At 65.7% G+C, this 25,308-nt stretch overlaps 5 protein-coding genes across 5 annotated transcripts; 3 read left to right on the top strand and 2 right to left on the bottom strand.

The window, feature by feature from the left end:
• Positions 1-1,077: 1,077 nt before the first annotated feature.
• Positions 1,078-5,764, top strand: TUBB3 (tubulin beta 3 class III). Its single transcript, XM_074158193.1, has 5 exons — positions 1,078-2,018; positions 3,003-3,063; positions 3,382-3,490; positions 4,310-4,420; positions 4,689-5,764. The coding sequence occupies exons 1-5, from the start codon at positions 1,078-1,080 to the stop codon at positions 5,762-5,764; spliced, it is 2,298 nt and encodes a 765-aa protein (XP_074014294.1).
• A 1,850-nt stretch (positions 5,765-7,614) lies between these two features.
• DEF8 (differentially expressed in FDCP 8 homolog) lies at positions 7,615-11,840 on the top strand. Its single transcript, XM_074158014.1, has 11 exons — positions 7,615-7,720; positions 7,818-7,900; positions 8,001-8,150; positions 8,238-8,379; positions 8,460-8,624; positions 9,428-9,555; positions 9,891-10,004; positions 10,409-10,489; positions 10,604-10,744; positions 10,878-10,987; positions 11,105-11,840. Exons 1-11 carry the CDS (start codon positions 7,615-7,617, stop codon positions 11,205-11,207), a joined length of 1,323 nt encoding a protein of 440 aa, XP_074014115.1. The 3' UTR covers positions 11,208-11,840.
• A 764-nt stretch (positions 11,841-12,604) lies between these two features.
• Positions 12,605-14,661, bottom strand: DBNDD1 (dysbindin domain containing 1). Its single transcript, XM_074158149.1, has 4 exons — positions 14,613-14,661; positions 13,456-13,602; positions 12,854-12,994; positions 12,605-12,765 (listed from the first exon to the last, which is right to left on the bottom strand). Exons 1-4 carry the CDS (start codon positions 14,659-14,661, stop codon positions 12,605-12,607), a joined length of 498 nt encoding a protein of 165 aa, XP_074014250.1.
• A 1,677-nt stretch (positions 14,662-16,338) lies between these two features.
• DRC4 (dynein regulatory complex subunit 4) lies at positions 16,339-24,089 on the top strand. The gene is made up of 11 exons (XM_074158045.1): positions 16,339-16,363; positions 16,902-16,994; positions 17,829-18,026; positions 18,211-18,417; positions 18,819-18,873; positions 19,531-19,736; positions 20,017-20,184; positions 20,550-20,636; positions 21,656-21,865; positions 23,131-23,196; positions 23,495-24,089. The coding sequence occupies exons 1-11, from the start codon at positions 16,361-16,363 to the stop codon at positions 23,642-23,644; spliced, it is 1,443 nt and encodes a 480-aa protein (XP_074014146.1). The 5' UTR covers positions 16,339-16,360; the 3' UTR covers positions 23,645-24,089.
• LOC141471489 (5-hydroxyisourate hydrolase-like) lies at positions 24,072-24,887 on the bottom strand. The gene is made up of 3 exons (XM_074158046.1): positions 24,751-24,887; positions 24,474-24,609; positions 24,072-24,246 (listed from the first exon to the last, which is right to left on the bottom strand). Exons 1-3 carry the CDS (start codon positions 24,882-24,884, stop codon positions 24,157-24,159), a joined length of 360 nt encoding a protein of 119 aa, XP_074014147.1. The 5' UTR covers positions 24,885-24,887; the 3' UTR covers positions 24,072-24,156.
• Between the last annotated feature and the right edge of the window lie 421 nt (positions 24,888-25,308).

Here is a 25,308-nt window from a genome sequence, read left to right as displayed (position 1 = left end):
TTCCCAGCGCATCCAGCTGAGCCGCTTTCATCCCTACCGGAGCCTCAGGGTGCTCAATGCCACGGGGAAGGGCTCCCGGTGCTCCGTGGGAAGGAGCGGAAGTGGCTGGTGGGAACGACCATGGGATCGGCCTTTTCATGCGGCCGTGAATGGTTCTTTGGCAGCTGCGTGGCTCCAGGCATCAACACCATCCCAAGGCACATGATGGTCAGATGGGTCCCACGTCCCCCACCCTGCCTGGGCTCCCTCCGGCACTGGGCTTTGCTGGGGCACGGGCAATGGCATCGCGTTTAATTGTGCTTTTGACATTCCCTATTGGACCCATTGCCTGCCCTGTGGCAAAACACCTTCCCCAGGGCTGGGTCAAGCGAGGTCAGTGGTGCTGTGGGGCCAGGAGCCCTGTCTTCCCCCACCGGCCCCACACGTGGGGGCTGGGAGGGGCAGCTTGGCTCCCGCAGTGGGGAGGGTCCCACTGGGGTCCCCAGGGTGCAGGGACCCACCCAGGGCACACAGGACCCCAGGACACTTGTGGACACCAAGGTGCATGGACCCCAGTGGCATACAGCCCCCCAAAGTACACAGCCCCGGGGGTGTGTGGACACCCCTCAGGGCAAGTGGCACATGGTGACCCCAGGCGGTCGGGCTCCCCAGAGCCATGTTGGGGGTCTGGCCTCCGCAGTGGCTCCCTTGGCTGCTGGGTGCCTCTGTCATGCGGGTGCCCACCCTCCTCGGGAGGAGGAGCCGCAGGAGCTGGCTTTAAAGTGGGGCAGAGAAAAGGCCCTTTCTTTCCCATCACCCTGGGCCAGCGGGTGCGTGGCTGCAGGGACACCGGGCAGGGCTGGCGAGGAGGACAGCTGTGACACTGGGGGTCCCGGCAGGCACACGGCATCCTCGGCACATCCCCAGACAGTGGGACCCCCCCTGTCCCAAATTCCTCTGCATCCCCTCGGCCTTGCCATCAGGCGCTGTGGGAGCGCTGGCGGGGTGGGCCAGTGGCTTGGGGTGTCTGCGGGCACTGCGGGGGGCCCCGGGGGCTCAGCCCCCAGCCAGGGGGACCCTGGGGCTGAGGCAGGGACCATGTCAACGCTGGCCCCCCTGCGCCTGCTGCGTGAGCCCTGGAACGCCAGCGAGGGCAACCAGAGCAATGCCACAGCCGGGGCCGGCAGCGCCTGGTGCCAGGGGCTCAACATCCCCAATGAGCTCTTCCTCACGCTGGGACTGGTGAGCCTGGTGGAGAACCTGCTGGTGGTGGCTGCCATCCTGAAGAACAGGAACCTGCACTCGCCCACGTACTACTTCATCTGCTGCCTGGCTGTCTCCGACATGCTGGTGAGTGTCAGCAACCTGGTGGAGACGCTCTTCATGCTGCTGATGGAGCACGGCGTGCTGGTGATCCACGCCAGCATCGTCCGCCACATGGACAACGTCATCGACATGCTCATCTGCAGCTCCATCGTGTCCTCCCTTTCCTTCCTGGGGGTCATCGCCGTGGACCGCTACATCACCATCTTCTACGCCCTGCGCTACCACAGCATCATGACGCTGCAACGGGCCGTGGTGACCATGGCCAGCGTCTGGCTGGCCAGCACTGCCTCCAGCACCATCTTCATCACCTACTACCGCAACAATGCCATCCTCCTCTGCCTCATCGGCTTCTTCCTCTTCATGCTGGTCCTCATGCTGGTGCTCTACATCCACATGTTCGCCCTGGCCCGCCACCATCTCTGCAGCATCTCCAGCCAGCAGAAGCAGCCCACCATCTACCGCAGCAGCAGCTTGAAGGGAGCCATCACACTCACCATCCTCCTGGGTGTCTTCTTCATCTGCTGGGGGCCCTTCTTCTTCCACCTCATCCTCATCGTCACCTGCCCCACCAACCCCTTCTGCACCTGCTTCTTCAGCTACTTCAACCTCTTCCTCATCCTCATCATATGCAATTCAGTGGTCGACCCCCTCATCTATGTCTTCCGGAGCCAGGAGCTCCGGCGGACGCTGCGGGAGGTGGTGCTGTGCTCCTGGTAGGCAGTGGGACACTGGTAATGGCACAGCCGCCCCCTCGATGGGATGGACAGACGGACGGATGGATGGACAGATGGGACATGCCATGGGGCGTCCCCCGATCCGGGCTGGTGGGCTCGCGGTACCAAATAAAGGCTCTTTGCAGTGATGCTGTGGCTGGCACCACCGTGCAGCCCCTGGGGAGCCCGGGGGGGGTGTCGTTCCTTCCCGGCCCCACCGTTTATTCGAAGCTCAATTCCTCCCAGTTGCTGCTGTCGGGACGCAGCCACCGGCCCCGGGAGAACTGGCATGGGACGGGGAGGGACCCGGGGGGGCGTTGGAGCAGCCCGGGGCGGCGGGAGGCTGTTCCCCGCGGGGGAGGGAGGGCAGCCCCCGGACAAAGGACCCCGCCGCTGCCGCCGCCGTCTTTGTTCTCGGGCCGCGCCCGCCGCCGCCCACCCCGTCCCCGTCCCCGTCCCGACGGGGGCTCCAGCCGCCCGGGACCCTCCGTCACGGCCCCCTCGTGTCCTGTCCCTGCCCCACCCGTGACGGGACGCGGGTTGGGGGGGGTGTGTGTCCCCGCCGCGCCCCCGGGATGCTCCCGCTGTGCCTGGGTGGTCCCTGACGCCCCCTTCCCAGTGAGTACCAGGGGTCCCCCAGCTCGCCGGAGCGGGGCGGGTCCCCTCCCCTCGTTCCCCTCCATGGGTAGGGGGGTCCCCTCCCGTGCCCCCCGCGGGTGCCGGGGGTCCCCGAGCCGGCGGTGCCGGGGCCGGGGCGGGGCGGGGCGGGGCGGGCGGCGGCGCCGGTGCCGCAGGGCTGTTGCAGCGCTGCGGCGGCAGCCGCTGATTGGCTGCGGGGCAGCGGTGACGTTAGCGCCCGGCCCGGTGCGGCGCGAGGCGCCTATAAAGGAGGCGGCGGCGGCAGGGCCGCCCCCCGCGCTCCCGGTGCCGCTCCGTTCCTGCTGCTGCTCCCGGTCCCGCTCCCGTCCCGCTCCGGCCCGGCAGCACCATGAGGGAGATCGTCCACATCCAGGCGGGGCAATGCGGCAACCAGATCGGCGCCAAGGTAACGGCGGCCCCGCCCCGATGCGGAGACGAGCGGCGGACAAAGGCAACCCCCCCTCCCCCCCCCCCCCCCGCTCCCGCCGCCGCCTGCCCCCACCACCGCCCGCCGCACCGGGAGGACAAAGGGCCCCGCCCCGCCCCTTCCCCCCCCCCCCCCGTCTTTGTCCGCCGCCACCGCCCTTCAGCACCGCGGACAGCGCCCGCCCTTCACCGCGCCCCGCCGCTAGGGGGTGCCCGCCCCGCCCTGCCCGGGGGGGGGTGGGGGGTCCCCGTGTCGTGTGTGTGTGTGTGTGTCCCCTGCTGATCCCTGTACCCCCAGTTCTGGGAGGTGATCAGCGACGAGCACGGCATCGACCCCAGCGGCAACTACGTGGGTGACTCCGACCTGCAGCTGGAGCGCATCAGCGTCTACTACAATGAGGCCTCCTGTAAGCAACACCCACACCCCCCACACACACCCCCCCCGCGGGACCCACCCCGGGCAGGGCAGCCCAGCACCCCCACCCTGGGTGGGGGGGCCCCCCTCTGTCCCTCCACCTGTGCAAGCAGGTCTTGGGTCTGCTCCCACCCTTATTGGGGGGGGGCAGATATGCACCCACCCACCCCGTGGGGCCCTTGGGGGGGGGGGCAGATGTGTGCACCTACCCCATGGGGCCCTGTGGTTTGGGGGGGGGGGGGGGGCAAGAGGGGGAATATATGTGCCCAGCTCCGTGGGGACCCTTTGCTAGGGGGGACAGATGATACGTGCACCCAGCTGCATGGAGACCTGGAGTGCGGACAGGGAGGGCACGGGACTCACGCACCCAACCCCATGGGACCCTGTGGTTTGGGGGCTGGGGGCGGGGTGTGTGTCAGACACGTGCACCCGCCCCATGGGACCCTGTGGTTTTTGGGGGGGAGACATGACACATGCACCTGCCCCGTAGGACCCTGTGGTTTTGTGTGGTTTGGGGGGGGAGACATTACAGATGCACCCACCCCATGGGACCCTGAGGTTTTGGGGGGGACATGACATATGCACCCAGCCCCGTGGGAACCTTCAGTGTGTGTGGGGGGGACATGTGTACCCAGCTCCATGGGACCCTGTGCTCTGAGGGGGGACACACATACACCCATCCCCACAGGGACCCAGTGGTTTGGGGGGGACAGGGCATGTGCACCCAGCCCTATGGGAGCCCACGGTGGGGGGGGGCACCCATGGAGGGGAAGGAGTGGCAGGTCCCCTCCTGGCATGGAGTCTCTCGCAGCTCACAAGTACGTGCCTCGTGCCATCCTGGTGGACCTGGAGCCGGGGACGATGGACAGTGTGCGCTCAGGTGCCTTCGGCCACCTCTTCCGCCCCGACAACTTCATCTTCGGTAGGTCCCCGGGGAGGAGGACGCCATCACCCGCGTCCCCAGACCCCTCCCGGGCGGTTTCCGTCCCCGGGGCGCTCGGCGGGTGCATCCCCACCTGTGCCGCGGGGCCCAGCACAGCCGGCACGCTGCCAAACCTTCGTGGTTTCCACGTCCCACCCCACCCTGGCTTCAGATCTTGCCGATGCCACCACTGGCAGCTCCCATCCCCTCCCCGGCGTGGGTGCGGGCGTGCCGGCGGCCATCGGGTGTCTCTTTTTCCCCCTGGCAGGGCAGAGCGGGGCTGGGAACAACTGGGCCAAGGGACACTACACGGAAGGGGCTGAGCTGGTGGACTCGGTGCTGGATGTGGTACGGAAGGAATGTGAGAACTGCGACTGCCTGCAGGGCTTCCAGCTGACCCACTCGCTGGGCGGGGGCACCGGCTCCGGCATGGGCACCCTCCTCATCAGCAAGGTGCGGGAGGAGTATCCCGACCGCATCATGAACACTTTCAGCGTGGTGCCGTCCCCCAAGGTGTCGGACACGGTGGTGGAGCCCTACAATGCCACACTCTCCATCCACCAGCTGGTGGAGAACACAGATGAGACCTACTGCATTGATAATGAAGCTCTCTATGACATCTGTTTCCGCACCCTCAAGCTGGCCACTCCCACCTATGGCGACCTCAACCACCTTGTCTCAGCCACCATGAGTGGTGTCACCACCTCCCTCCGCTTCCCTGGCCAACTCAATGCTGACCTCCGCAAGTTGGCCGTTAACATGGTGCCCTTCCCACGTCTCCACTTCTTCATGCCTGGCTTCGCCCCGCTGACAGCCCGTGGCAGCCAGCAGTACCGTGCCCTCACTGTCCCTGAGCTCACCCAGCAAATGTTTGATGCCAAGAACATGATGGCTGCCTGTGATCCTCGCCATGGCCGCTACCTCACCGTGGCCACCGTCTTCCGGGGCCGCATGTCCATGAAGGAAGTGGATGAGCAGATGCTGGCCATCCAGAGCAAGAACAGCTCCTACTTTGTGGAGTGGATCCCCAACAATGTCAAGGTGGCCGTCTGCGACATCCCTCCCCGGGGGCTGAAGATGTCCTCCACCTTCATCGGCAACAGCACAGCCATCCAGGAGCTCTTCAAGCGCATCTCAGAGCAGTTCACAGCCATGTTCCGCCGCAAGGCCTTCCTCCACTGGTACACAGGCGAGGGGATGGACGAGATGGAGTTCACTGAGGCCGAGAGCAACATGAATGACCTGGTGTCCGAGTACCAGCAGTACCAGGATGCCACGGCTGAGGAGGAGGGTGAGATGTACGAGGACGACGAGGAGGAGTCGGAGGCGCAGGGCGCCAAGTGATGCCCGACGCACCCCCCTGCCGCCCGCAGCCCCTCCGGCTTCGCGCTGCCGCCCTGGCCGGGCTCCTCCCGCGTGTGCCCCTTTGGTGTCTCCTGACCCCATTCCCCATGAGCCAGCTCGGCCCCCTCTGCCCCCCCTCCTGCCTCCCCTCTTTTCGTTTTTTACTGGTTCGTGTCTATTATTTTTTTTGAATACTTAATAAATTTATTGCTGTCCAGGTACCACCTGTCTGCGGCTCCTGGGGGAGGGAGGGAGTGATAGGAACCCTCTGCTGGGGGCAGCCTGGGGGGGTCTTCCCATGAAGTGGGGGACTTGGGGACCCCATGTGCCCAAGGTGGCTGTGTCCAAGCCCTGATCCCCTCACAGACAATGCCTGTCCCCAGTATGTCTCCTTGCAATGTGTGCCCCACACTGTCCTGCCCCATGGGGTCCAGCCCACATGAGGTGAGGGTGCAGGTGCCACCTCACCTGGCCACAGTGCCCAGGAGAGTAGCTGTGCCTTTGTCCCCCCGTCACACATCTCCCTGCTGGGATGGTGGCTGCCCCCTCCCTGTGCCAGGACAGCGTTGGCCCCTTGTCCCCCCTGAGGACCTCAGGGTGATCCCCCAGGGCTGGGCATGTGCCTGGCTTTGGGGGATCTACTGCACCCCCAGCACAAACAGCCCTGAGCCCCTTAGCTCTGGGGACCTGTGACTCCAGTCTGGGTGCTGGGCTGCCCCCAGGGTGGGGGCCAGGCTGCGGTGCCATGGGGTTGCAGCCCCCTGGGGCCACTGCTCCCTCCTGGAGGTTGTGTGTCCCTGTGTTGGTGTGGAGCGAGGGACTGTGGGGGCAAAGGAAGGAGCTATGGGGCCAGGGCTGGGGGCTATAGGGACAAGGGATGATGGGGCTGGGGGCTATAGGGACAAGGGATGATGGGGCTGGGGGCTATAGGGACAAGAGATTAGAGGGCTGGGGTTCCAGGAGCAAGGAGCTATAGGGCTGGGGGTTATGGGGAAAGGGACTATGGGGCTGGGGCATATATGGACAAGAGACTATGGGACTGGGGGCTCTGGGAGCAAGGAGCTATAGGGCTGGGGGCTACGGTGACCAGGAGCTATGGGAACAAGGGACTAGGTGGGTGGGGGCTGTAGGGACAAGGAGCTATGGGGCTGGGGGCCTTGAGGCGGAGGCGGTGGGGTGGAGAGCCGTGGGGCAGGGTTCAGGGGACGGAGGCGGTGGGCTGTGTGGCCGCGGGGCGGTGCCGGTGGGTCCAACCCGGTGCGCCGGGACGCGGCGTCCCCGCTGTTCGCTGGGCGCGGCCCCGCCCGGGCGCGGTGCGGTGCGGTGCGGTGCGGTGCGGTCCGCCGGCCGACAGGGGGCGGCAGCGCGGCGGGGCGGGGCGGTGAAGGAGGCGGGGGGGGCGGTGCGCGGCGGGCGGCGCTGCGGTGAGCGGGGCGGGGGCGCTGCCCCCTGGCGGGCGGGGGGGGGGGCAGCCGGTACCGGGTGCTCTGCTGGGGGCCTGGCGGGGTACGGGGGGGACAATGCGGGGTGCAGGGGGGTGTGTGTGTGCAATAAAGGGGTGCGCTGGTGGCGGGGGGGGGCGTCGCTGCCATCCAGGTCCAGGCAAGGGAGGGTCGGGGCTGCACCGGGGGTGGCTGCAGCGGGGGGGATGCTGCAGCGCGGGGGGGGGGTGTGCAGCGGTGGGGGAGTGCACCGGGGGTCCATAGGGTACCGGGACGGAGTCACCGTGGGCCGAGGCGAGCGCAGGGCGGGGACCGCGGGCGTGGGAGGCGGAGGGACGGGTTTGTCCAGCGGGGACGGTGATGTCGGGGTGACAGTGACACGGTGACGGTGACAGGGTGCCGGTGGCGATGGCGTACGACGAGCGGCTGGCCCGCTTCCGCCAGGCCCACCTCAACCCCTTCAACAAGGCCCCCGAGCAGGGGGAGCGCCCCGACGGGGGACCCCCCACACCAGGTGGGTGCTGACCCCCCTGTCCCCGTCCCTGCTCCATGGTGGGGGTGGGCAGCCGGTCCCACACCCTCCCACCCCCGTGACGCTCACCCCATTGCAGCCCAGCAGCCGGATCCGTCCCCGGGGGACCTTGAGGGCACCCTGGACCTGGGCCTGGCTGAGGACCACTTCTCCCGCCCAGTGGTGAGTGAGGCTGGGGGGGGTGGGTGCGGGGGGTGGTGTGGGGTGAGGGGGCTGCTGATCCACCCTCCTCATCCTCATCCTCATCCTCATCCTCCGGCAGGGCCTGATCCTGGCGTCGGACGTGCAGCAGCTGCGGCAGGCCATCGAGGAGTGCAAGCGGGCCATCCTGGCGCTGCCCGAGCACTCCGAGCGGCAGAAGGACGCCGTGGTGCGGCTCATCCACCTCCGCCTCAAGCTCCAGGAGCTGAAGGTGGGGCCGGGACTGGCGTCTGGGGTGTCTCTGTGGCTGGGGTGGGGTGTAACACTGACACACTGACACCCCTCCTCCCCTCCACAGGACCCCGGTGAGGACGAGCCCAACATCCGGGTGGTGCTGGAGCATCGCTTCTACAAGGAGAAGAGCAAGAGCGTGAAGCAGATGTGTGACAAGTGCAGCACCATCATCTGGGGACTCATCCAGACCTGGTACACCTGCACAGGTGGGGCTGGGAACCCCCCTCCCTTTTCCCCATCATCCCGCCTCCTTGTCCCCGCCCTGACGGTCACCCGTCCCCCCCAGGCTGCTACTACCGGTGCCACAGCAAGTGCCTGCCGCTGGTGAGCAAGCCCTGCGTGCGGGCCAAGGTCAGCCACCAGGCCGAGTACCAGCTCAGCATCTGCCCCGAGAGCGGGCTGGACAGCCAGGACTACCGCTGCGCCGAGTGCCGGGCCCCCGTCTCCCTCCGTGAGGCTGCGCCACCGGCACGGCGTGGGGCTGGAGGGTGTGGGGCTGGGGGGAGCTGAGGGGTGTGTAGGGCTTGGCTCCTCTGAGGGCTGCATGGGGCTGGGGGGTTGTGAGTTTGGGGGAAGCTGGGGGTGTGCATGTGGGGCTGGGGTCCTTTGGGGGCTGCAGGGGGTTGTGGGGGGGGTGTGGGGCTGGGGGAAGCTTGGGGGGGGTGGAGCTTGGGGGGATGAGGGGCTAGGCTCCCTTGGGGGCTCTGTGGGACTGGAACTGGGGAATGTGTGGGACTGGGGGAAGCTGTGGGACTGGGGGGTGTGTGTGGGCCTGGGCTCCATTAGGGGCTGCATGGGACTGGGGGTTCTGTGGGGCCTGGGGGATGTGTGGGGCTAGGCTCCCTTGGGGGCTCAGTGGGGCTAGGGGCTGGAGGATGTGGCAGGCTGGGCTCTTTTGTGGACTGTGTGGGGTTGGGGGGCTGTGGGATGTGTGAGTCTGGGCTCCCTTGGGGGCTGTGTGGGACTGGGAACTGGGGGATTTGTGAGGCTGGGGGCTCTCTGGGGTTGGGGAGAACTGGAGATTGGGGCTCTGGGGGCTCTGGGGGGCTGGGACCTATGGGGAGCTGGGGGGGCCAGGGCTGCAGGGGACTTGGGGGGCACAGTGCATGGGAAGCTGATGTTAGGGCCCTGCTGTGTCCCTGGGTGCTGCTGCGCATCCCATGGAGGGTACATGGCATGGGGTGAGCAGGGTGTGGTGTGGTGCTGGTGCCTATACGTGTGCCAACGTGTGTACCAATGCGTGTGCCGTCACAGGGGGGGTGCCCAGCGAGGCCCGGCAGTGTGACTACACCGGCCTCTACTACTGCAGCAGCTGCCACTGGAATGACCTGGCTGTTGTGCCCGCCCGTGCCATCCACAACTGGGACTTCGAGCCCCGCAAGGTGCACCTGGAGCAGGGCAGGGGCTCGGGGGTACCCAGGATCCTGGGGGGTCACCTGGGAAGGCTGTGTTGTTGGGTGGAGGTCACCTGGAGGGCTGTGTTGGTGGGCAGAGGTCACCTGGGGATCTGTGTCCCTGGGCATGAGGGTCCCTGGAGGCTGCATCCTTGGGTGGAGATCACTTGTGGGGGGTGTCTGTGTCCCCAGGGCTGTGTCCCTGGCAATGGGGTTCTGGGGCAGTGGTGCTGAGGTTCCCCAGGCCCGTGGCAGTGGTGACAGCCCAGTGCCCGCCGGGTGACGGTGTCCCCGGGCATGGGGTGACAGCTGTGGGTGGGCAGGTGTCACGCTGCAGCATGCGGTACCTGGCGCTGATGGTGTCACGGCCTGTGCTGAAGCTGCGGGAGATCAACCCACTGCTCTTCAACTACGTGGAGGAGCTGGTGGAGATCCGGGTGAGTGTGGTGGGGCACACACATGCAGGGGGAACCCCACCTGGGCAGGGTGGGCAGCTGGGGACAGTGTGGCAGAGGGAGTGTGGGGCGAGCACGGAGGGAGACGGGGACCCCGGCAGCACCCGCTGGGTCCCGTAAAGGGGGAGCAGGGCAGGGGTAGGGGTCAGGGTGCCCAAACCACTATGGGGCTGAACTTGACCCAGCCTGACCTTGTCTTTGTCACATCCCTGTCTCCATCCTGTCCTCAACCTGTCGCCATCCCATGCCCATCCCCATCTTCATCCCATTCCCACACTGTACCCATCTCATCTCCATCCCTGTCCCCATTCTGCCCCTGCCACCACCCTTTTCCCTGTCTTGGTCCCATTCCCATCTTATTCCTGTCCCATCCTGTCCTCCTGTAGAAGCTGCGCCAGGACATCCTGCTCATGAAGCCCTACTTCATCACCTGCAAGGAGGCGATGGAGGCACGGCTGCTGCTGCAGGTAAGACCCTGTGCAGGTGACCGAGCTGAGGGGACCGTGGGGCACCAGGGCTGGGCATGGCAGTGCCGGGCATAGCAGTGCCGGGCACATCAGTGACAGGCTGTCCACCTGCAGCTGCAGGACCGGCAGCACTTTGTGGAGAACGACGAGATGTACTCGCTGCAGGACCTGATCGACATCGAAGCCGGGCGCCTGAGCTGCTCCCTGACGGAGATCCACACCCTCTTCGCCAAGCACATCAAGCTGGACTGCGAGGTGAGCTAGCGCCGTGGGGCAGGCTCAGCCATGACCTACAGCGTGGCTCCCGTGGGGCCAATGGCCATTCGGGGGGGAGCTGGCAGGGTCCCCACCGGGCACCATTGGGACCCTCTGCCCGCTCCCGCCCCAGCGCTGCCAGGCGAAAGGCTTTGTCTGTGAGCTCTGCAAGGAGGGCGACGTGCTCTTCCCCTTCGACAGCCACACCTCCGTCTGCACCGACTGCTCCGCCGTCTTCCACAGGTACCGGGGACGGCCACCTCCCGCCGGGCCCTCCGGCATGGCACCGGGGTGGGGGGGGACACGGGCGGTGCTGGGGTCGGTGCGGTGGGGTGACCCAGCGCTGTCCCCTCCCCGCAGGGACTGCTACTACGACAACTCCACCACCTGCCCCAAGTGCGCCCGGCTCAGCCTGCGCAAGCAATCCCTCTTCCAGGACTCTGGCACCGAGGCAGACCCCTAAGGAGGGGGGGGTCCAGCCCCACGGCTGCTCCCCCACCCTCCATGGGACCCTGGGACGGACACGGGCAACGCCACAGCCGTTTGGGGTCTGGGGTGGCCCCCAGCTCTGCGAGGCAGCTGGGACCCTCTGCCTGCGAGGACAGCAGCCCTGGGCCCAGACATGACGGGGGGGGGGGGGGGGTGTCGGTGCTGGACCCCAGCCTCTCGCAGGCAGGGCTGCGGGCAGCACAGGGCAGGGGTCCGGTGCTCCGCTGCCTGCAGCCGCGGGGCGTGGGCGAGGGTACCGGGGCCACGCTGGAGCCACGGGTGCTGCTGGGGAGGGTGATCACACCGGGGTTCGGTGGAGGAGCCTCCCCGAACGCCTCTCGCCCTCCCTGCGGGGAGGGTATCGGGGAGGGTGGGAGGCAGGAGCCGGGGGTGAGCCCCGCCACCCCCCACTCACCCACGCACACTACCGGGATAACGCTGCTGATTCTAGGGGAAAACACCCGGTTCTCCCCCACCCGGCACCACGGACACCCCCGTTCCAGGGGCAGAGCCCCCGGGGGGGGGGGCCGGGCCGGGCGGCGTGTGGCTCCCCCCCCCTCTCCCCCGAGTTTTCCTGTAGCATTAACGATGCCTCTTTGCGCAACCCAACACTCGTGTCCCGGCTTTGGCTCGGCGGCGGGGGATGTGGGGGTGTGGCGTCGCGTGACGTCATCGGTTTCCGTTAAGGCGGGGGCTGCTGCCGGTCTCCCGCCTACCGGGAGGGGCCGCGGCGAGCGCTGCCCCGATACCGGCTGGGTTCCCCTCTCCCGCCGCGCCCCCCCCCCCCCCGCCCGGTTCCCCACCGTAGCCCGTGCCCGAGGAGAGCCCCGTGTCCCGCCCGGGGGTCGCCTCCTCTGACACCCCCACCCCTTCCCCTTCCCGCAGCGACGGAGACGGGCAGAGCCGCGGCGGTGGTGGGTCGGTCGGTTTTACCGGAACAAAACGTTGCTACATGAGGACCGGGCGGGCACCGGCACCGGCCATGCTCCGCCGGGTCCGGCCGCCGCTCCCGGCAGACGGGACCGCGCCGGCCCCGGCTCCGTGCTGGGCTACGGGCAGCCCCGGGTCCCGGCGGGGGAGCCGGCTGCTCCTTCCCCGCCACCCGGGGGGAGCTCCGGGCCACCGGCTTTGGCCGGCTCCGTGCCTCCCTCTGCGGGGCTGGGGGCTGCCTCTGCCCGGGGCCGGTCTGCCGTGCCTCCGGGCGAGCTGCCCCCACCGCAGCATCAGTCCTGTGCCCCAGCCCCACCGGGCAGGGCGGCGGGGATGGGCTCCAACGGTGCTGGGGACGAAAGGAAGCGACTGGGACTGGCGTGTCCCCGCATCTGTCCCCCGGCGTGTCCCTGCATCCGTCCCCCGGTGCCAGGGCAGCCCTTAGGGCTCCCGTGGCCGCTCGGCGGGCAGGAAGGCGTCTGGGGGTCCTGGTGGCAATTCTGGGTCGCTGAGGTGCTTCTTCTCCCGGCTCTGCTCCCGTGCTCGCGTCCAGGAGGGCGAGCGCAGGTACCCGGCCCGAGGCACCACCTGCGGCTGCAGCCCTGCGGGGACAGAGGGCTCAGGGCCGGCCAGACAAACAGAAGGATGGAGGGACAGTCAGACAGGCCGAGGATGGCCCCATTCGCTCACCGCTGGGCGACTCTCCAGCCACGTTCTCCTCATCGGAGTCGGCGAAGACTTCGGCCAGCTCCTGGTCCGACATGTCGGTCAGCTCCGTCAGGTCCAGCAGGTCGAAGTGCACCTCCAGCGAGGAGACGCTGCTCAGGGGCTCTGCGGGCATCCGGCCATGCTCGGGGACCCGATAGGAGACCCCAAGGATGGGCTGGGAGCAGTGGGGTGGGTGCCCGGGGTGGGGGAAGTTGGTGCTCAGGGAGCTGGGGGAGCAGGGCAGGATGAGGGGCTTGGCAGGGATGATGACTGACTGAGGACTGGCAGGGGACCCCAGGGGACGCTAAGGACAGGCAGGGGACCCCAGTGACAGGCAGGGGATGCTAAGGACAGGCAGGGGATGCCAGGGGCAGGCAGGGACCCTGCGGGAAGGGTAGGAGATGCTATGGGCAGGCAGGGACCCCAGGGACTGGCAGGAGAGCCCAGGGACTAGCAGGAGATGCTATGGACACACAGAGGATGCCTGGGGCAGGTAGGGGACCCCAGGGACAGGCAGGGGATGCCCGGGGCAGGCAAGGGACCCCAGGGACAGGCAGGGGATGCCCATGGAGGGCCTCACTCACGTCTGCGCTCCGTGACCTGCAGCAGGCCAGCGCTGGGGATGGGGATGCCACCCTGCTCCTCTGCAGGGGCTGTGGGGGGCTCCTGGGCTGGCCCGTGGGCAGGGGTCCCCATGGGTCGCTCTGGGGCCAGCGGCTCCTTGCTGAGCTCTGTGATACGGACACCTGCCATGTCAGTGATGGCAGATACCTTATGGAGCCCCTCCGCACCCTCTTGCTGCCGCCAAGGGCTTCCCAGCTGAGGGTGATGGGGACACTGGGGCCCCATGGGGGACAGGCAGAGCTGCCCAGGACTCGGCAGCCCCTGTGCCGGCAGCCGGCAGCCCCGCGCCCCCCGCCCTGCGCAGCCCCTTTGTGTCGGTGAGACAAAAGCACGGCCTGTGCCGGAGCCCAGACAAGGAGCGGTTTGTCTCCCGGCAAGAGCTGTCGTGGCACAGCCCATGGTTGTGGCACAGACGTGCCCAGGCACCCCTCTGGGGCTGAGCGGGCACCAAGGGTGGGTAGGAGACCCTGCACGCCCAGGGCAGCACCGTGCAGCACCAGGCCTGGGTCCAAGCAGTGCCCTGCATGCCCTGGGCACATGGGGTCTCCTGCCCACCTGGGGCCGGTGCTGGGGCAGGACAAAGCTGGCCACACACTGGCACCGTGTGCCATCAGGCTCTGCCATCACTGTGCTGCTGGACAAGGTGGCACAAGGATGGTCTCACCACGGGTTAGGCATCTCCTCCTTCCCCCCCAGGACGGTGACAGAAGGACAGGGGACAGAAATCCCCCCAACACAAGGGAGCTGGGATGGGGAAAGGGATATTATGGGAGTATTCTGTTCCTGTTCTTGGTACACGGAGCCTCAGGACACCCCTGCCCCAACACTGGCTCTGCTGTGTCCTGACCCCACAAGGTGGGGCCAGGCATCCCGCACTGCCAGCACCTTCCTTCCAGCCAGGAAATGGGGTCCCCTCCCTGCTCCAATACTGGGAAGAGCTCCCCAGGGGGCACATGGGGGCTGTCTGCTCCTGTCTGCTCCCACCATCCCACCTCACGCGCCACCACCGTGCCCAGCCCCAATGGGTGATACAGCAGTGTCACTGTATGGAGCACGTCCTCCCCTGCCACTGGCAGCCTCCAAGCCCTGCTCCCCCCTACCCTGATCCCCCACCCACCGGGGTGCTGGTCCCTGCCGCAGAAATCCCCTCTGGCCTCTGTCTGCATGGTCACGCCACGCTGCTGGCCACGTCGCTGGCCACGCCGCCCTGCTCCAGCCTGGGCTCACCGGCTGCCTGGTGGAGAGCAGGGCTGGCATCAGGGCTACTTCCCTGCACGCCGCTCTGCTGACTCACGTTAAACTGCAGAGCCAGGCAGCAGCCGGCTCCGGCCACCCCACCTGCATCAGTCCCGCTCCTGGCCAGTGCCTGGTCCGGTGGCACTGCCCGAAGGGCTTGGTGCCACAAGAGGGCATGGCCAGTGCTGCCACCGTGACAGGGGCTGTGGCACAGCTGTGTGTGGGGCACATGCAGGAGGGACAGGCGTGCACAGGAGCCCTGGCACCACCCGTGTCACCATGCAGGAGCCCCCCACAATGCTGGGGCCCCCAAGGCTCCACCAGCGTAGCCACCACCCGGTCCTCGAGCACCCCAGCCCTCCGCACTCCTCCACCAGCACCGGCACACCTCCACGGGGGTGTCTACCCCAGCACCCCACCTCCCTGCCCGGCACCCCTCCCGCACTTCAGCCTGCCCCAGGCACCCCGTACCCTAGCCTGGCACCCCACTGCACCCTCATATCCCGTGGGCACCCCACTGCACCCCCGCAGCCTCATCCTAGACTCTCCCTGCACACACACCCCCTTGCACACCCATCCAGAGACCTACGCAGCCTCACACGCACCCTCCCCTTGCACAACACCCCTCCCGCACCCCCTCCATCCCCGTACACATCTCCCCGCACCCCCCATTGCACCCCCCCCCCCCGCACCCTCATCCAGAGCCCCCTGCACATCCCCTTGCACAGCACCCCCCCCCGCATCCCCGTACACACCCCCCGGCACACCCCTTGCACACCCGCCCCTTGCACACCCACCCCGCCCTACATCTCCTCTTGCACCCCCGCTGTCCCCACACACCCCCATCTCTCCCCCCGCGCCCCGCGGGGCCCGGCCCGGTTCCGCCCGCTGCGGGCTCCCGGCTGGCGGAGCCGTCCGGACCGAGGCCGCGGTGATGGGCGCGCCGGTCCGTTACCCCCCAATCCCCGCCCTCACCTACTGTGCCGGCCGCTCCCGGAGCTTCCATGGGCCGGGCCGGACCGGAGCCGGTGCCGGAGCCGGTGCTGGGCGGGGCGGGCCCGGTGCCAGCCCGCAGCCCGCACGCTCCTGCCCGCCGCGGCGGGGGCGGTGCTGGGGGCGGTGTGAAGGCGGAGACCGGGGCCAGGAGGCGGGGGGGACCCGGGACCGGCCCCGCCTGCGCCGGGGGACCGGGGGGTGCGGAGTAGGACCCGGGAGCGCCGGTCCAGGGGGCGGGAGGCGCGGCGGGGATCCGGGGGGGGGGATAGATCCGAGATGCAGAGGAGACCCGAGGGGGCACACGGGGGAACCGGGGATGCAGCGGGGACCCTGGACGTGCGGTAGGGTCTCGGGAGGGAGCCGGGGCGCTGGGGGATCCCAAGTGCGGGAGCCGGGGATGCGGGAGAACGGGGGACCTGGGGCCGAAGCGGTGAGCCCGGGGATGCGGAGGGGTCTCGGGCCCGGGCACAGTGGGGACCGCCCGGGCCCGGCCCGGCAGCCCCCCGAAGCTGGTCCCGCCGCCGTTGCCAGGGCGGAGCGCCGCGTTGCTAGGGGGCGTGTCCTTCCGCCGCGCACCTCTCGCGAGATCCGCGCACCCGTTGCCTGGAGACCGCGGCGCCAGCGGCAGCCGCCATGGTGAGAGCGGGGCTGGGGTTGGGCCTGGGCCGGGACCGGCGGGCGGGGGAAGGAGAGAGCCCCGGGGCGGCTTGAAGGGGGCTATGGGCCTGCTGCTGGAGCGTCCTCTGGAGCCGGGGGATGCGGGCAGCGGAGGGCGGTAGGGCTCGGCCCGGCCCGGCCGGTTCTTGGGGAGAGGAGGGTAGAGGAGGGGAGGGGAGGGGAGGGAGCCCCTTGGCTCCGCACACAGCGCTGCGGTGACGCTCGTAAGACATTCATCCGGCTACTTGCTTTTGTGGCTGGGGGCTTCACTGCGGAACGGAGCTGGCAGCAGCTGGCCATGAGTTACGGGTGTCCCTAGGAGGTTTCGGAGGCTTCCAGGTTCCTCCTGGGGACCCTGGCTGCATCAGCCAGTGCTCCCCGTCACCCTTCTGATCCTGTTCTCACCGTGAGAGCAGGTATGCTTCATGGCCTGGGCTGGTGCGGGGGCACTGAGCAGCACAGTTTCCTGTCAGCACCTCCACACGCACACCTTGTGCATTTTGCTTTCTTTCCTTAGGCACCCAAAAAGAAATCCGGAAAAAAAGGGAAAGGGAGCAAAGCTCCAGAAGTGGTGGATGTCTTGTCCCCAGAGGAGATGAGCAAGGAGCAGGTGAGAGGTCCCCTGTCTCTCAGCCCACCTCCGAGCAGGAGGATGTTGCTGCTTCCCAGAACAGCGCTTAGGACCCCTGCTTGGTGCCTGGCTCCGGCTTCGGGGATGGCAGGTGGTGGAGGGTGACAGACACAAGTGGTCGGGATTAATTTCACTGCCTGACACATGTCTGGGCTGGAGGGGTTCTCAGTGTTCCTGTAAGGAGCAGCCCCCTCATCCCACCCTCCCTTTCGCTGTTCCTGAGCACTCTGCTCTCCAGCTCTGTGTCCTTGCTGTCTTCTCCCCAACTCCATAGCCCTGGAAGGTTCAGCTGGGTGATGGCTCAGCCTGGAGATGTGATTTGCTGCCTGCTGCATTCTCAGTCATGTTGCTGCTGGGGCAGGAAGCTCCTGTAGGTGGAGGGAGGGCAGACAGAGGAGGAAGGTGCAGCCGCTGCCCCTCAGTTGCTCCAAGTCCCACTTGTTTTTCTGAGTGTCCTACAACCAGAGGAAGAGCTGGCCCTGGCCTGGGGATATTGCTCGAGATAAGATCTTGCACATCTTGGCATTATTTAGGCACCTGAGAATGGTGTTACTGGACACTGTGAGACAGAATATCTGAGCCCGGGCTGCTTACAGTAGGAGAAGGTTTTGTTACTCCCTTTTCCAGAGACTGATGGGTTTTCAGGTCCAGGGCATGTTAGGGGTCCTCCCCTTCTCTCCTGAGCTGCTCCATCCCAGTAACAGCCACTGTGTCCTGCCAATTTTGCGACATGGCTTGCCATAGGTGTCTTGCAGAGGCATCTGTCCAAGGCCTCCTTTTCCGCCTACTTGGTTCTTCTCCTTGGCTTTGCAGCTGGAGAAGCATGTTGCACGTCTCCGGGAGGAGCTCGACCGGGAACGGGAAGAACGCAACTATTTCCAGCTGGAGCGTGACAAGATTCACACCTTCTGGGAGATCACCCGCCGGCAGCTGGAGGAAAAGAGAGCAGAGCTGCGGAACAAGGACCGGGAGATGGAGGAGGCGGAGGAGCGGCATCAAGTGGAGATCAAGGTGGGAGGGGAGAAGGTGTTGCGAGTGCCCCAAGCTCATTGTGAGCCTTGGGCAGCTCTGAAGAGGAGAAGGAAGGCGGAAGAGGAGAAGCTGGGCACGGTGCAAGCCAGGAGCATCTGGCCAATATCCCAGCTACAGGTTTCTCCTCCTGAAGCCTCTCACCCGGTCTCTGGCTTGTCTTTAGGTCTACAAGCAGAAAGTGAAGCACTTGTTGTACGAACACCAGGAGAACCTCACTGAGCTGAAGGCAGAGGGCACCCTGTCCATGAAGCGGGCCCAGAAGGATCACTGGGCCCAGGAGATGGAGCTGCGTAAAGACATGCGTTCCTTGAAAGTGGAGCTGAAGGAGCAGGAGCTGGCCAACGAGGTGGTGGTGAAAAACATGCGCCTGGTATGTCCCTGGCGGGGCCGTATGTGAGCTGCTTCTGCTGCAGAAGGAAGTTGGTGGGGCCTCCTAGCCCCAGCGTGTGAGCAGGAGCCTGTCTCCCCGGGTCTCTCCATGGGGTGGGATGGGGTTTCCTGCAGGCACCAGTAACAGATGGACTTAGAGGCACTAGAAAGTCAGTGCAGGAATGGGGAGAAGGGCTTCCTGGGGCAGCTCCTGTGAAACCCCCCTCCAGCAGCAGGGAGCTGTGAGAGCAGCTGGAGAGCCTACGAGCTGCCGTTTGCATGGATAACATGGGATTGGTGCCACGTTGAGAGCCTTTCCCAGGGAGCAGGAGGGAATCCCTCGGGATGCAGCTGACTCAGGATTTGGTTGTCTGCCTCTAACACGTAGCTTCTCCCTAACAGAAGCAAGAGGAGGAGATCACCCGGCTGTGCAACGACTTCGAGAGACAAGCGAAAGGTCAGGACGTGTGTGTGTAGCTTCTGCATGGCCTCCCTTTGTCAGTGTGCCGGGGAAGGCTCCTCCAAGCTCTGCTGTGCTGTTGGGCTGCCTAGCAGACCCTCGAGGGGAAAAGAGGCTGGTTTTCTCCCAATTCTGACTGGTTTGCCCCAGTTCTGGTCGATTTCCACCCAGTTCTTGCTCCCCTGTGCTCTGGGACTGCCAGACCCCCAGCATTGTCCAAAAGGAACGAGGCGGGGTGCCTGTAGTGCGAGCTGAGGGGTGCAGGCAGGGCGCCTGTCACTGCTGCCAGGCTGTACTGCTGAGCGCAGCTGCCTGGCAGCACTTCTCCCGGCTGCAGGGCGGGGAGGCTGGAGGAGCCCTTGCAGAGTCCTCGCTGCAGTCATCTCCTCAGGGGACGTTTCAGGTTCTCACGGGCTGACTTGGAGCATTTCCATGTCCTCTTTCCAAGGATGCTATTTCTGGGCTCTGTTCTCCATGGTCCCAGCATAACTGCTCCGCGCACTGGTGGCGGCTGCAGTGATGCTGCTAACGAGCATCTTGTCCTGAAGTAATGCCATGGTGGCACGTGCCAGGCTGGCACTGACTAATGGAGCTGGGGTGCATTATTCAGGGTCTCCAGGAGACCCTCACTCAGCCTCCTGTGTGCTCCCCCAGAGATCGAGGCCAAGTACACCAAGAAGATGCAAGTGCTGCGGGACGAGCTTGACTTGCGGAGAAAGACAGAGATCCATGAGGTGGAGGAGAGGAAGAACAGCCACATCAGTGAGCTGATGAGGAACCACGAGAAGGCCTTCAGTGACATCAAGAACTACTACAACGATATCACTCTCAAAAACCTGGCGCTCATCAGCTTGCTGAAGGTATTGCCTGCCCCTGTGCTGTAGCTTGCCTGGCCTGTAGTGTCACCCTTCCACCAAGGGATCAGTCATGTGAGGATTTCACCTAGATCTGGCTGGTTCCCAAGTGGCAGTGTGGGTGCTGCTGGTCTCCTGAGGGTTGTACACCATTACACGAGCGAAGCTCTTCAGCACAGGGAGATGCATCTTGCTGGGCCAGCAACCAGAGGGTGTCTGGAGGGTGTGAGAAGCTCTGAGGAGCAGGGCAGCTCCCAGGAGTTGGCACTTGTGTTTCCAAGAACAGGAGCAGATGGAAGAGATGAAGAAGAAAGAGAATCAGTTGGAAAAGGAGAAGGCAGATCTGCTGCTCCAGAACAAGCAGCTGAAGGAGACCCTGCAGCAGGCCCAGGAGCAGGTGTTTGAGCTGCAGAAGAAGTTGGCTCACTATGACAAGGACAAGGAGGCCCTGACGGTGAGTGGCCAGCCCTGTCCTTTCCCAGAGTCACTCTGGCTGTTTCCTGGAGGGAGTCGCTCAGCAGTGACCTCTGCTGCTTGGCTTGGCTGGATCACTGAGCAGTCCTTCGAGTCCTTTTCAGCTTGGCTGGGTGTTTGCAAGATCTCAGATGGAACTCCCAGGGCTCTGGCAGTGAGAAACAAGAGTAGCCCCCGCAGCAGAGTGGGAAGGGAGCCGGTGTGGGTGTTGCCTGTTTGTTTTTTTTCTTGCTCATATCTCTTTGCTGGTCACTCTCCTCCCCTCCCCAGACACATCCCCCGCACCCCCCAAAGAAACCCATGCTCTTTAACTGTCCTTTCTGCTCTTTAACTGTCCTTTCGCAGAACACAAAAGCTCGTCTGAAAGTCACCCAGAAGGAACTGAAGGATCTTCAGTGGGAACATGAAGTGCTGGAGCAGAGGTTCAGTAAGGTGAGAGCTGCAGGTGGGTCTGGGCATCCCACTTCCCTCTCCAAACCCTGAGCCCTCCACAGAGGATTGGGCATGGGGGCTTAGCAGAGAGTCTGTGCTTAGCCCAGGGCTTTCTGAAGCTCTAATCCAGAGCCGTGTGATAACTGCTGCTTCCAACAAAGCTTCTCACAGCTTTGGCATCTCCCACGGTCAGCAGACAGGCCTGTCCTTGTACTTTGCTAAGCAATCATGCACGCTCCGGTGGTCCCCTCCCAGCCTGTGAGGGACTGGCCGCAGCAGCGGCTCAGGGGCAGAGCCATGGGGAGAGATAATCATGGGCCACCACCCTTGGCCACAGCTCACTCCCTCCTTCTGCTGGAATTTGGGAGTCGCTCCCCCCGCTTGCTGTGCCGGGGCAGCTCGGGATGAGTCCTGTTGACTGAGTTCTCCCAGATTCAGCCTTTTCCTCCCAACCCTCCCCCCCAGCTAACCCAGATAAATCTGTTGAGGCAGAAGAGAGCTCATTTGCAATTCGTAGAAATCCCCAGGAATATGAACATTGATCTGAGGCCTCGTTAACAATCCATCATTAAGGCAGCAACATATTCGGTGCATTCAGAAGTAGGCTGTGGAGGAGAGATTGTGTTCTAATTAGGACACTTATTAACTAGCTGTGAGCCAGGGACTCCTGCCAGCTGTGAGGAGGAGAGGACAGACCCGTGTGCGCTGTGGGGCCTTCTCTGAGGTCTAAAATAGTGCTGCAGAGAGCCTGTCAGCCCGTTCTGCTGTCGGGGGTGTCCCATGCGCAGTGGGGAGGAGAAGGCAGAAATACAGGTGCTGAGGAGGTGCCAGCTATGGAGGGAGGGAAGCTGTGCTCCAGCACCTGCATTCCCCGTGGGCTGCAGGTGCCGTGGGGAACGACCGGGCTCTCACTGGAGCAGGCAGGGCCGAGCTGCTGGACCTGTTTGCTGCCAGCCCTGGGTGGCCGCCAGCCCGGGGGTCCTGAGGGCAGTGTGAAGGCTTGCTGTCTTTGGGAGCAGGTGCAGGCGGAGCGAGATGAGCTCTATCAGAAGTTCACCAAAGCCATTAACGAGGTGCAGCAGAAAACGGGCTTCAAGAACCTGCTCCTGGAGCGCAAGCTGAAAGGACTCCTCAGCGTCCTGGAGAAAAAGGAGGTGGAGCTCAGTGAGGTCTTCGCAGCCTCCAACCTCGACCCAGGCGCTCTCTCCTTGGTCTCACACAAGCTGGAGGTACCGTGCACTGCTGTGGGGCCCTGCAAAGGCTGGCCTTGGGGGGCAGAGGCTTCTCTGGGGTGAACACAGGCCTTGGAGCATGCGAGTTCCCATCCTATATGGCTGTAGCTGCCACGTCACTCGTTCCCAGCACTCCCAGGGCCCACACTTGGTGCCGCAGGGCACTCCAGCTCTCCCTCGAGAGCGGAGCGTGTGGGTGTCAGTTTGGCACTGATCTTGGCCTCAGGTGGGGCCTGTTTCAAGGAGAATGGCCCCAGGCCAAGCAGCGCTCACCAGCGCTCTGTGCTGCCGAGCAGCCGGCTGTGTGCGGGGTCCATCAGCGACCCGGGGTGCTCTGTGCATGGGGAGTCGCAGCCAGTGAACCTCGCCTGGCCTCCCTGGCTGCAGAGACGGTGTAGACAGGTTCCCAGGGGCTCTGCAGTGGTCTGGCATGCTAAAAATATGTATGCAGAAAGCCTTGGCGCGGCAGCTCCGAGACCCACATTCCTGGAGCCTGTCGCAGCCGTAACTTGAGAAGCAACACTTGTTTCAGGTTGGGTTGGGACGCAGGGGACCTGGGTTCCATGCTCAGCTTGGCTACTGCCCCAGTGCCCTCCTACTTGTCCTGCACCAGCCCGTCCCCTTCCCGTTCCCCTCTGCGGTGGGTGGCAGTGAAGCTTGTGGATACCCTCTTGCCAGAGTGCCCAGAGGACGCACGCAGCAGCAGCCGAGGCTCTGGGGCTGTAGGACGGGGCAGCGGATGTGTCACCTACTAGCAGGTGCCACAGCAGAGGAAGGAAAACACATTCCTGGGAAGGCGTCATGGCGTCGAGCTCTCCCGCAGCTGCTGGGGCCCCGGAATTCCTCCGCTCAGCTGGCTCCAGCAGCTTCTTGGGGAGCCTCTCTCCCTGTAATTCCCCCGGTGCCATGACGGCAGGGCAGTGCTGCCGGAGCAGGTGCTGCTGTCGCTCCCACCCTTGCAGCGGGACAGACGATGATGGCAGGGTTGTGCTGCCACTTGTGTAGTTGGTCTGGGAGGTCCCTGTCCCTCGCCTCTGCCTGGGGCTGGCTGTCCCTGGCAGTGCTGGCTCAAAGGGAACAGGGTGGTGGCCGCCTGCCAGGCTGTGCTTTGAGCTGCTCTGCTTGAACCAGGCCCCGGCGCCAGCTCAGCCGCTGTGCAGCAGCTCCTCCGTGCGCTCTGCCACGCAGCCCCTGGCCGCAGCACGGCCGATGTGCCACCGGGGCTGGGTATCCGCTGCCTGACGTGCTGTCTCCCTTTGCAGGACGTGCTCAATTCCAAGAACACCACCATCAAGGACCTGCAGTTCCAGCTGGCCCGAGTCTGCAAGGTGAGGGAAGGGACTTGGGGGGCTGTTGGGTGGTGACTGTGGCTTGTGGGGGTGGAAAAGGGACCTTCTGCTCCAGGCTGTGCACGGAGCAGAGCGAAGGGAACTTGCAGCAGGCCAGCTGAGCTGCTTCATGCCCTGGGCCAGGCAGGACCCGGCCCAGGCTGCAGTTTCCCCTGTTTGCCCTGCAAAGAAAGCCATATTGGGGTCCCCACTCTGTGCAGGGAGCCCGTGCCCAGGCACGGAAGGGCTGGGCTTGGAGCCGGGCTTGGGGCTGACCAAGGGGGCACTTCTCTTGCAGGCCCACAATGACATGCTGCAGACGTTCGAGGCAAAGCTGACGGCCTTTGGGATCCCCCTGGACAACCTGGGCTTCAAGCCCCTGGCCAGCCCCGTGCTGGGGCAGGCAGTGGGGCAGGGCCCCGCTGGACTCGTTGCTGTGCCCACCTGACGCCAGCCAGCACTGAGGGACACAGGCAGCGAGCGGAGCTGTGCTCTGTTGGTGCTCTGCACCATTAAACAGACCCCAGCAAGCCTTCTGGAGGACCTGAAGGACCCTCTCTCTCCTCCCCGGGGGGGTGGGGGCTTTCCTCTGGAGCAGCTCCCCACTTCTGCCCTGGGAGATGCCAGCTGGGTCGGCTCTGACCAAGTGGGGCCAGTGTGGCCCCATACCACGGTGCCACTGGAGGGCTCCTGGCATCCCACCTGCAGGACCAGGCTGGAGCAGGGAGCGGGGACTTGCACAGGGCCCCCCCAAGTCCCCCTGCCTCCTGGGCTGCCCCCCCTGGCTGTGCAGCCCCTGGGGCTCCCCTCCTTTCCCCTTCCAGCAGCCCTGCGTGTGCTGCCCCCAGAAAGGAGATTTTTTTTTGAGACGAATGGAGCTGTTTTAAGCCTTTAATGGTGTCAGTGGCGTAGTTCCCCGTTGGTGACCTGCATCCCTGGGGGGGAGGACGTGCCTTTTCCCTAACTGCCGCGGTACGTGGTGTAGGAGTAGGGGCTGATCAGCAGTGGGATGTGCAGCTTCTGGGCTGGGTCAGTGATGGTGAAGACAACCTGGAGGAGATCAAGGAGGCGGTGGCTGGGATCCCCCTCTGATGGGGTTCAGCTGGCCCGAGCCGGGCACTGCAGGATGCTCAGAGCAGAGCTGGCAGCGCCGCAGGAGGGAGCAGGCAGCTCCCCCAAGCCTGGCCATGGCGCCCAGACCCCTGCTTCGGTCCCCCTGTGAATTCGGCAACAGCTGGCTCCTGTCGCCCCTGTCCCCTGCTCCCCGTGCTCTGTACCTCCACAAAGGGGTAGAAGCTGGTGTGCCCCAGGCCCTGCCAGTACGCTGCCGTCTCAAAGCGCAGCTTGTAGGTGCCAGCCTTGGCCTGCCCCGAGGCCAGGAGGGGTGGGGAGCGCCCGTCGTGGTCCGTCTGCCTGAAATCAGAAGGAGCAAGCCCTGCCGTGGTGGCAGTCCCCAGCCCCTGAGCCACCTCTCCTGGCAGCGGGATGCCGGCTGGCTTGTGGGGGACAGGCAGCAGCACCCCCTGCCCATTTTGCTGCTGCCAGCTCTCCTACCTCTCCACCAGTTCCGTCCACTGCGGCCCCGGCTCCTGCAGCTGGGACAGGCGGACAGTAAGTCTGGATGCCGGCAGCCCCGTGACCGTGTTCAGCACGTGGGTGGTCAGGGAGCCATTCCCTGTCTCGGACATGCCTTCGGCCTGGGGCAGAGGAGTAAGTGGGTCCGAGACGTGTTCTGGCAGCACCATCCACCTCTCCTCTCTGCCGTGCTATGGCAGGCAGTGCCAGAGCCAAGTCCCCAGGTACCCCCAGCCCCTTTCTGGAGGGGCCCTGGGCCAGCCTGCCTGTGTGCCCCCCTCCCTGCAGCCCTCTAGCTGGTGGCCACACAGCTGGGGCTGCCCCAGGACAGCCCCCTGTACCCACCACCCTGCTGTGCCCCAGGGCCAGGATGCAGACACCCACGTCCTTCCCATGCCGTGGGGCTCAGCTCCACCAGCCCCAGGGCCGTGGTGCCGGAGCTCTGCCTGCAGCCGGGCGCTGCCTCTCCCAGCAGCTGCCTGTGTGCCCCAGGCACTGCTGCCACCCGCGGGGTGGGCACCTGCTGGGTTCCTGCCT

The sequence above is a fragment of the Numenius arquata genome, chromosome 13, assembly GCF_964106895.1.
Source record: "Numenius arquata chromosome 13, bNumArq3.hap1.1, whole genome shotgun sequence".
NCBI lineage: Eukaryota > Metazoa > Chordata > Aves > Charadriiformes > Scolopacidae > Numenius > Numenius arquata.
This window is presented reverse-complemented; position numbering and strand designations above follow the sequence as displayed.

What these genes read in the sequence shown, in the direction of transcription:
- DBNDD1 (XM_074158149.1), bottom strand. Translation starts at nt 14,661, where the DNA reads ATGCAGACAGAGGCCAGAGGGGATTTCTGCGGCAGGGACCAGCACCCC. An exon ending in CGGCAGGGACCAGCACCCCG is followed by an intron (nt 13,603 to 14,612) that starts GTGGGTGGGGGA and finishes TCCGTATCACAG; the next exon opens with AGCTCAGCAAGGAGCCGCTG. An exon ending in GCAGGTCACGGAGCGCAGAC is followed by an intron (nt 12,995 to 13,455) that starts GTGAGTGAGGCC and finishes GGATGCCCGCAG; the next exon opens with AGCCCCTGAGCAGCGTCTCC.
- DRC4 (XM_074158045.1), top strand. An exon ending in CGCTCATCAGCTTGCTGAAG is followed by an intron (nt 19,737 to 20,016) that starts GTATTGCCTGCC and finishes TTCCAAGAACAG; the next exon opens with GAGCAGATGGAAGAGATGAA. An exon ending in AGGACAAGGAGGCCCTGACG is followed by an intron (nt 20,185 to 20,549) that starts GTGAGTGGCCAG and finishes GTCCTTTCGCAG; the next exon opens with AACACAAAAGCTCGTCTGAA.
- TUBB3 (XM_074158193.1), top strand. Translation starts at nt 1,078, where the DNA reads ATGTCAACGCTGGCCCCCCTGCGCCTGCTGCGTGAGCCCTGGAACGCC. An exon ending in CTACTACAATGAGGCCTCCT is followed by an intron (nt 3,491 to 4,309) that starts GTAAGCAACACC and finishes AGTCTCTCGCAG; the next exon opens with CTCACAAGTACGTGCCTCGT. An exon ending in CCCCGACAACTTCATCTTCG is followed by an intron (nt 4,421 to 4,688) that starts GTAGGTCCCCGG and finishes TCCCCCTGGCAG; the next exon opens with GGCAGAGCGGGGCTGGGAAC.
- DEF8 (XM_074158014.1), top strand. Translation starts at nt 7,615, where the DNA reads ATGGCGTACGACGAGCGGCTGGCCCGCTTCCGCCAGGCCCACCTCAAC. An exon ending in AGGCACGGCTGCTGCTGCAG is followed by an intron (nt 10,490 to 10,603) that starts GTAAGACCCTGT and finishes GTCCACCTGCAG; the next exon opens with CTGCAGGACCGGCAGCACTT. An exon ending in ACATCAAGCTGGACTGCGAG is followed by an intron (nt 10,745 to 10,877) that starts GTGAGCTAGCGC and finishes CTCCCGCCCCAG; the next exon opens with CGCTGCCAGGCGAAAGGCTT.
- LOC141471489 (XM_074158046.1), bottom strand. Translation starts at nt 24,884, where the DNA reads ATGTCCGAGACAGGGAATGGCTCCCTGACCACCCACGTGCTGAACACG. An exon ending in TGGACGGAACTGGTGGAGAG is followed by an intron (nt 24,610 to 24,750) that starts GTAGGAGAGCTG and finishes TTCTGATTTCAG; the next exon opens with GCAGACGGACCACGACGGGC. An exon ending in GCTTCTACCCCTTTGTGGAG is followed by an intron (nt 24,247 to 24,473) that starts GTACAGAGCACG and finishes GATCTCCTCCAG; the next exon opens with GTTGTCTTCACCATCACTGA.